The 8,898-nt window shown below is 43.3% G+C and overlaps 1 protein-coding gene and 1 pseudogene across 1 annotated transcript in view; both read left to right on the forward strand.

Annotated features, from left to right (window-relative positions):
* Slc25a5 (solute carrier family 25 member 5) overlaps nucleotides 1–2,148 on the forward strand; it is a 2,805-nt gene extending 657 nt beyond the window's left edge. Inside the window, exons 2-4 of the mRNA XM_010612986.3 lie at nucleotides 454–940; nucleotides 1,161–1,301; nucleotides 1,783–2,148. Coding sequence (XP_010611288.1) covers nucleotides 454–940; nucleotides 1,161–1,301; nucleotides 1,783–1,940 — 786 coding nt within the window. The 3' untranslated portion in view covers nucleotides 1,941–2,148. The remainder of the gene's footprint in view (nucleotides 1–453; nucleotides 941–1,160; nucleotides 1,302–1,782) is intronic.
* Nucleotides 2,149–4,651: 2,503 nt separating this feature from the next.
* On the forward strand, nucleotides 4,652–4,780 carry LOC117284797 (annotated as a pseudogene).
* The last annotated feature ends 4,118 nt before the right edge of the window (nucleotides 4,781–8,898 follow it).

An 8,898-nucleotide genomic window follows, 5' to 3' on the forward strand; every position in this document is an offset into this window, starting at 1 on the left:
TGCCTGCGTGCGCTCCGGCTCTAGAGGGCGCGCCTGCGCGAGCGTAGGGGTGGTGGCTCTCAGTTCACCTCCAGGAGGGAGTGGGGGCGGAGCGGGAAGGAAGCAGCTCAGGAGACCTGAGACGTTAACCAAGGTGACTGCGCCCTGTGTGGGACTCGCCCTAATGCCTCTGAATCTGAGACTGAGGTAAATGACCTTTCTCTCAGGTCTAAAGGTCACACATCCGCTCGAGGTTGTCTCCCTCCCTACCTACAGGGGTGGAGGCTTAATGCCTCTGATGGTGCAGGTCACCTCTTGCCCCTGTGACACCGTCACCCTGTGTGATGTAGAAGACTAGATTTGGAAAAAGTGGAGCCAACCTTAAAGAGCATTGATAGAAAGGATATGTATGTGTATGTTCTTTCCATTCTGCATTGTTATAACTGTCCCTGTTGGCTTCTTCCTGCCCATCAGGTGCAGCATGCCAGCAAGCAAATCAGCGCAGATAAGCAGTACAAGGGCATTATAGACTGTGTGGTTCGAATCCCCAAGGAGCAGGGAGTCCTGTCCTTCTGGCGTGGGAACCTGGCCAATGTCATCAGATACTTCCCCACCCAGGCTCTCAACTTTGCCTTCAAAGATGTATACAAGCAGATCTTCCTAAGTGGTGTGGACAAGAGGACCCAGTTTTGGCGCTACTTTGCAGGGAACCTGGCATCAGGTGGTGCCGCAGGGGCCACGTCCTTGTGCGTTGTGTATCCTCTTGATTTTGCCCGTACCCGTCTAGCAGCCGATGTGGGTAAAGCTGGAGCTGAAAGGGAATTCAAAGGCCTTGGTGACTGCCTGGTTAAAATCTACAAATCTGATGGGATTAAGGGCCTGTATCAAGGCTTCAATGTGTCTGTGCAGGGTATTTTCATCTACCGAGCTGCCTACTTTGGTATCTATGACACTGCAAAGGGTAAGTTTGCTGTGTGTTTTGAAGCTATGTTCTTCTGAGACAATTTAAAAGATCATTATGGCAACCTAATATTCTGTAGGACCTGGTGAGATTTCTAATTGCTGGAAGAATCCAGGATCCTCTAATACAATGTTCATATACAGATGAAATGGGGGGAGGGTGGAAAACTGGTCAGTAAAACGCTGCTTCTTGATAAAAAGTGTCTCTTTCCTATTTCCAGGAATGCTTCCAGATCCCAAAAATACTCACATCATCATCAGCTGGATGATTGCACAGACAGTCACTGCCGTTGCCGGCTTGACTTCCTATCCATTTGATACTGTTCGCCGCCGCATGATGATGCAGTCAGGGCGAAAAGGAAGTAAGTTCCACTTGACAGAAGATAAAGGCATGGGTGTGAGGTGATCTGTGGCCCAAAACTAGCAGTGCCTGCCTTTAAAAGGGGCAGTCTGTTCAGGTGGAGGGACAGGTTGATAGCATCTGTGTCTGCTACCTAGCTGCCTGGTGAGCAGGTCCTCTAGATGCCTAGGAATGAGGGTGCTTAAATGGTATTAGAGGTAAGACCATGAGTAGTCTTCATATCCCTGTTCTCCGATCGTGGCATTAATATTTCAGTTGTGCTGATGTGTAAATGCTATGTTAAAAGCTCACATTAGGGGCTGGGGAGCGTAGCTGGATGGGAGAATGCTTGTCTAGCATGTGCAAGCCCCTGTGTTCAGTCCCCAGTACAACAAACCAAAAAATGACTTTAGTTTTCAGAGCTAGGGCTCTCTTTATTTAGTCTAGGGAATTTTAGGACTTTCACCGGTCACCAGCCACCAACTTGTCTTTATTCTTTGCAGCTGACATCATGTACACAGGCACACTTGACTGCTGGAGGAAGATTGCTCGTGATGAAGGAGGCAAAGCTTTCTTCAAGGGTGCATGGTCCAATGTTCTGCGAGGCATGGGTGGTGCATTTGTGCTTGTCTTATATGATGAAATCAAGAAGTTCACATAAGTCACATTTCCTAAGTTCTTCCTGGGAACAGGCATGTTGCATCATATAACATATCTTGAGCATTCCAAACAGACTCTGCTGTCTGTTTATCATGGCAACTATTTACTGGTTGAAAACGGGAAGCAATAATATTCATCTGACCAGTTTTCTTCTAAAGCCATTTCCGTGATGATAATGATGGGACTCAATTCTATTTTTTATTTCAGTCACTCTTGATAACAAATTTGAAGAAATAAAAGAATCTAAAAACAGTTATATTTGTTTGCTGTTTATTTTCATTAAAAATTACACTTTGTGTTAGAGTAGCCGGGCGTGGTGGCACACGCCTGTAATCCCAGTACTCAGGAGGCTGAGGCAGGAGGATTGTTGTGAGTTTAAGACCAGCCTGGGCTACATAATGAGTTCCAGGTCAGTCTCAACTATGTAGTGAGACCCTGTCTCAAAAAAAAAAACCAAAAGAAAAAAAACACTTTGTGTTAGAGTAAGTGCTACATTTGAATAAATGCTACCTTTTTAGGAAATGCTACAATCCGAGATGAATTTTCTTTTTTTTTTTGTTTTTCCTTTTTTGCTTTTTGAGACAGGGTCTCACTGTGTAGTTGAGACTGACTTGGAACTCATTGTGTAGCCCAGGCTGGTCTTGAACGCAGAGCAATCCTCCTGTCTCAGCCTCCCAAGTGAGAGATGAATTTTCTTTTTAAACTTATAGTCATTTTGTTACTAAAGAATAACTGACTTGTCAACATGAAGAACGAGAAATTAGACTCATTCATAGGAAAATGAATACATACTGAGGATATACTCCTAAGTGAAATAAATAAGTCACATGTATAAATACCGAATAGTTTCCCTGGTGTGAAAGACTATAATGGTACATAAGATCCTAATGATATAACTGACAATGTGAAATAGGAAGAAAAGGGCTAAAGGTGTGGGGGAAGTGGATAGGGTAGGGGAAAGGTAATAAAGGAAAAAATATAAGAAAATGAAAAAATGGAAATGAAGTGTTTGTAAAGGGGGAGGGGAGGAGGGGGTAAAGGGAGGGCAGGGACAAGGGGGAAAAAATGAGAACCAAGACCTGGCATGTAAAGGTACAAGATCCCAATGATGAATGTAATTGTACTGTATACCTAAAATGTACCAATAAGCTCAATGAAAGAGAAAAAAAAAACCATCTCCGGTATGTTAGCAAAATGAAATTTGGGCCCAGTGTATCCAAAATTAGTTGTCCTATATAGATAGTTAAATGTGCTTTCTCCAAAAAGTACCACATACATACACATAAGCTGCAATCCCAGCACTCTGGGAAGCTGAAGCAGGAGGATTTCAAGTATGAGCCCAGCCTGGGCAATTTAGGGATTTAGTGAGACCTTGTCTCAAAATTTTAAAAGGCCGGGGATGTAGCTCAGTGAGAAGACTAGGATTAATCCTCAGTACTTCACATGAAAGTACCACATACCCACTGCCAAGTCCTGTGGTTATTAACCAAGAACTATACTGGTACTTCTTCATAAACTCAATTTGTTCTATGAGCCAGGGATGTAGCTCTGGTGCCGTGCTGCCTAGCAAAAGAAAGGTCCTGAGTTGGATTCCCAGTACCAAAAAAAGCAGTACTGTACCTCATCTTATTCTATGATCCTGGAAAATATGGCCACATTCATGTTCGTGCAGGAAAGATGGCCACAGTGGTGTTTGTCACCAAATGCAGAGTTTGGAAACAAAAACAAAATTTTGCCAAACACTTCTGTTTGCAAGCCAAACTTCACAAACAAAAGCATTTGTGAGGGCTGGAGATTTAGCTCAGTGGTTCCGCCGCCTGCCTGGCAATCACAAAGTCCTGAGTTCGATCCCCAGTACAAAAAAGCATTTGTGAACTGAGGTGCAATTGTATAAAGTGAATTGTTCGGTTTAAAATGGTTGCATTTGTCAGTGTGAATATCACTTCATTTAAACAATTTCCTAAGGTGCAAGGTAGTTGTAGTTAACTAGTTTTCAGCCAGTAGCCTTCCTTTATCAACCTTCACCTGACTCACGCCATTTTTATTTAATCTCATTCAGAACAGAGGATTAGCTGGTGCCTATATGAAGTGCTGAGATTGCAGGACTGCTAAAAGATAATGGAGCACGTTAGATGACAGCTCCAACCTCAAAAGACTTCCCAAAAAGGAGCTAGCACCTGCATTTTGCCAAGTATACTAGTAACTCCAGTCAATGGAGAACATTCACATTTCTTCTGCATAAGACTTTATTTGGGAGCCAAACAAGAGTGTTTGCAATTTCTGTAACTCTTTTTATTTTTCCTCATTGAGTTTATTGGTACATTTTAGGTATACAGTACAGTTACATTCATTATTGGGATCTTGTACCTTTACATGACAGGTCTTGGTTCTCATTTTTTCCCCTTGTCCCTGCCTGTAACTCTTGATTAGCGTTCAGAAACCCAGTGGATTTTTGCCTGTGACATGAGATTTTTATGAAGAATAAAGCACCCTGTCTGTGAAGCCAGCGCATTAAACATAGAAAAATGATAGAATAGCTAATGTGCACAAGTAAAACTCAGTCCTGAGGAACACATCCCACACACAGAACTAGAAGGGCTGTTGACAGATAATGGCGCACATTAATGCCTGAGAGACCCTAGAGTTTATCGTGCTCCCTGGCCAAGCACCTGAGTCATAGTCTAGCTTAGTTGTTAAATGGTTTTGATTGACAGGAGGAGGCACATTCTCTCCGGAATGTGAAGCTGGCTCTTAATGCTTCTTTTCTGCAAATGTCATTTGCGATTGATGATCATACTTCCCTTCCTGTGGGAGAGTTAGGAGATGAAGAATGCCTTCTGAGTGCTTACCAAAGAGAAGGATTTTTAAGAAAACAAGACAAAATACCACTTGTTCTGGTAACAGGCCCAGACTAAAAATCGGGACTGCCACTTGATTGTTTTGTTAGGCAAGCTACTTCATTTCTCTAAGGCTCAATATTTTTTATCCATAAATCAAGGATAACAATGCCTGCCTCAGAGGATTGCTGCAAAAATCATTTCCTCAAACCATCTCCCATAGCACATACATAATAAACACTCAGCTGTAACTAATAATGAAGCCGTTCAGATTTTAGGGGCTCTACAGTCAGAAGTGCCTGCATTTTAATGCGTGAGTCAGTTAATCTCCCACCTGGAGCCTCCATTTCTCTTCTGTGAAATGGGAATGTAAGAATGCCAGCCCTATTTCTTAAGGGTGTTGTGAGTGAGAGTCAATTAAGATAAAACGTGTCGAGCAGTAAGCACATGCCTGGCATCTAGAAGGTGTTCTGGGAAGAGGTTTGTTTTTTCATAACTGGGCACCCCTTTTTGTCGAGCGAAGATCTGCCTGAGTAGAGCACTACATAAGAGTGAATTCAAGTCCTCCTTTCTTTTTCTACCGTAGCCTAGACACACAGTATTGCATAGCATTTATAGAAAATAAACTTCAACTTAGGTCTTTTCAGTTATAGATTTTGCTTCTGAAAGGGGATAAGAGGCTCTCCACTTGGGGCTGCATACACAACAGAAGAGGACCCAAGCCCCCTTTATGGTTGTTACAATAGATGTGGACTCACTGAGCTGGCAGCTATTAAAATAAACATAGGACCAGGCATTAATGATCAGAGAGTAAGAAGTGGTGCCTCCTGCAATTGGGTGGCTGACATACATGAGGTGGGGGGTTCTGTTGTTGTTGTTCTTGCTATTCTTGTTGTTCAATGATTTTTGAAATTTAATTTAAAGACAAAGTGGTTTTAATCTCTCCAAGCTGTGCAGGATAGTGCTATAGAATTCATTATGTCCATTATGCTCATGTGAACATGGATGGTACACAATCTTAGCAACACCCTAATTTATGCTGTTGTTTTGTTACCATTCAATGCATAACAGGATCCGTGAAGCCTGATTCCAGGTGAGAGAGCCAGAATACAGGTCAGCTTGTGCACAGCCGCACTGCCCATTCCGGGGGCCTCTCCACTCAGTCACCAGAGGCAGTGTGCTGCGGGAGCTCCGGACTGCTGCAGGAAGAAACGAGGGGTGTCTTCCCAGAGGGACAGTTTTCGTGGACGGTAAGTCATTTAAGCCATTATTTTTGTATTAAAAGAGATGAAGATATACTAGAGAGTCTATCAATTTGAAGGCATTTTAAAACCACAAACTGCGAAGAGAGAGTTCTTATATACAAGGGCCGTTTTTGGCACTGTCCCCGGACTCCTCAGGGAACCCATTCTGTCGTTGTGGATACTTAGGTAGAAAAAAAATGCTAAAGTAACTCTGTAGTATATAATGGATTTGTAAGCACTGGTGTTACGAGAGTAAATTATATTTCTCCTTTGAAGTTTGTGAGCGCATTTCTAAATCACCTTTCAGGTTTTAAAGACAATTAATGTGTGTGCCTGGCAATAAAAATCAAAGAGCAAAGACAAGATTTAAAATGAAAAATATCTCCCTATCCTGCCTCTCCCATCCACATTTCCCCTCCTCAAAGGTAACTGTTATTAGCAGTTTCGGGTTTAACATCTCCCCCAAAATTCATGCTTACGGTTGTAACAGTAGCTGATTTATCGGAATCATATTCTGACCAGTTAGATTGAAAATGGCATGATTCTTGAAGAATGTCAGGCTGGGAAGGGGGCAGGACTCTCGGATGCTGTCGGAGGCCGGAGGGCAGGAGAAGGGTCGATTCTGGACTCGGCAAGGACTTCTAGGTTTTAAAACCCTAAAGCAGTACTTTTCTTTGGGGTTTTAGCTTTGGTCAGTGAGTGACATGGGACCAAGTTGCTGTACCATCAGAGCCTTAGTTTCTCATCCAGGAAAGGAGAAATTCGGGGAGAAGACAAAACTCTAAAGTCTCTTCCAGTGTAAACGTCCTCCAGCTCCATGATTTTTACATAAAGCAGAATCAGTGAAAGGATCGGGATTAGGTGATTTAATCCTTCCAGAGAATGTTCTTAAATATCTAACACAATCGTAACTGAATAGTTTCTGACTCAGAGCAGTCATTTACAGATTGTGTGGGCAGGTTGGCGTTGGCAAGTAAAATTACAAATGTAAAGATCTGCATTAATTTCAGGACCAAGAACCTGAGCAACAAAATTACAGCTCAGGGTTTGAGTCCAAGGTGATCTGATTTGCCTCCAAATAATTAACATCTGTCTTCTCAAAGGCTCTTCGTATTATGTGCAACGGGCACTTCTGTATGCAGGTTGAAATTTATTTGGACAACAAATATTAGACATCGCAGTTTGGGGACGCAAAAATTCCTTGTGCTTCTCTCAAAATGTTTGAAGGAGCTTTCCTATCATGTTGGCCATTATTTGTTGTATGTGTAGGTGAACAAGGTCAGACACATGGTACTCCTTTTAGCCTAAGGCTTAAAAGAGCCCTTGGTATCCTGGCAACAAATATAAACACTGTTCAAGTGACAGATTGGTTGGTTGCTTTCCCTGGACCCTCTTCCTAACATGACTGAGCTCAATTAAAGGAGTCTATTTGTACACAGCTTCTCCATAACTGTTAAGAAAGGGCAGTGGAACCCGGATGGTGTTCGGATGGTGAGCATCCATGCAGGGATTTCGCTTCCTCGGACAACTTTTGTGCTTGGTTTTGTGGGGTTTTTCTTGAGGCAGTCTCGCTTGTTAGGCTAGCCTTGAGCTCCTGGACTCAAGCGATCCTCCCGCCTCCACCATCCCCTGAGTAGCTGGGACTACAGGTGCATATCACTTTTGGGCAACTTTTCAACCCAGAGAGTAAATTCAGCACTGTTGAGATTTAAGACTACATGCCAGATCTGATCACATCAGAAACATTTCGCCATCTGTAATGTTTTCACTCCCAGAATGGAGACAGTTGTGGCTGCAAAGACGGCAGAGTTTCGGCTAAATAGCTGGGGAGAGATCAGGTTTCCAGGGGCTCTTGTGTTTGCAGTGAAAAGGAAAAGCCTTCTGTGTGAGTGAGCTCCAAAGGCTGGCTGGGGAGAAGGCTAGAAACCAAGCTGTCTCAGGGGCAGGAGCAGATGTACTACGGGGCTAATTGTGCCCCTCACAGACACCCCTTGCCTGGGCCCCCTCCAAGCTGGGGCTGGGGGTGGGCAGGGTAGCTAGCAATGTATTCATTTGGTCAGATGGTTTGATTAAATTTTGTGTTTTTACAAGGACGACCAAATTCTATACTCTGATATGTCCACAATACCTCCATCTACTCTGCTCCCCAGAGCTGGAGCAGATGAGAGGATTTGGAGCCTGCCCTGTACATCAGGGCAGAGGTGGGACCGAGACCTGGGATAGTCTTATCACTCGATTTGGCCCAGAGTAGAACACAGAACTACTCCTCACTTCCTGCTCAGGACTTGCCCATGAGGAGCTTTGGGGCCAGTGGTCTCATTTCCAAGTGCCATTCTTTTCACTTAGCTATCCAACTTTTATTTAACTGTTCTGTGCCTCACTTTCTCCATCTGGAATATGGGGATAACAGTATCTACCTCATAGGGATCATGTAAAAATTAAAGGGATTACTTTCAAAGGAAGGGCAGGGACAAGGGGAAAAAATGAGAACCAAGACCTGTCATGTAGAGGTACAAGATCCCAACAATGAAAGTAACTGTACTGTATACCTAAAATGTACCAATAAACTCAATTAAAGCTGAAAAAAATTAAAGGGATTAATATGTGTAAAGTGCGTAGAATAAAGTTGGGAGCCTACTTTGAATAATTTTTTGTTGTTGTTTTTAGGTGCTGGGGATAGAACCCAGGGCCTCAAGCATGCTAGACACACACACTGAGCTATACCTCCAGTCCCTGCAGTTTGATACTATGGCTTTTGTTTATTAGTTGGTTGGGTTTTGGTGGGGGGGGTACCAGAGATCAAACTCAGGACCTTGTGCTTGGGAGGCAAGCGGTGGTATCACTGAGCTAAATTCCCAAACCCTTGTTTGTTGGCTTT

The sequence above is a fragment of the Fukomys damarensis genome, unplaced genomic scaffold (assembly GCF_012274545.1).
Source record: "Fukomys damarensis isolate Sample0158 unplaced genomic scaffold, DMR_v1.0_HiC HiC_scaffold_39, whole genome shotgun sequence".
Taxonomy (NCBI): domain Eukaryota; kingdom Metazoa; phylum Chordata; class Mammalia; order Rodentia; family Bathyergidae; genus Fukomys; species Fukomys damarensis.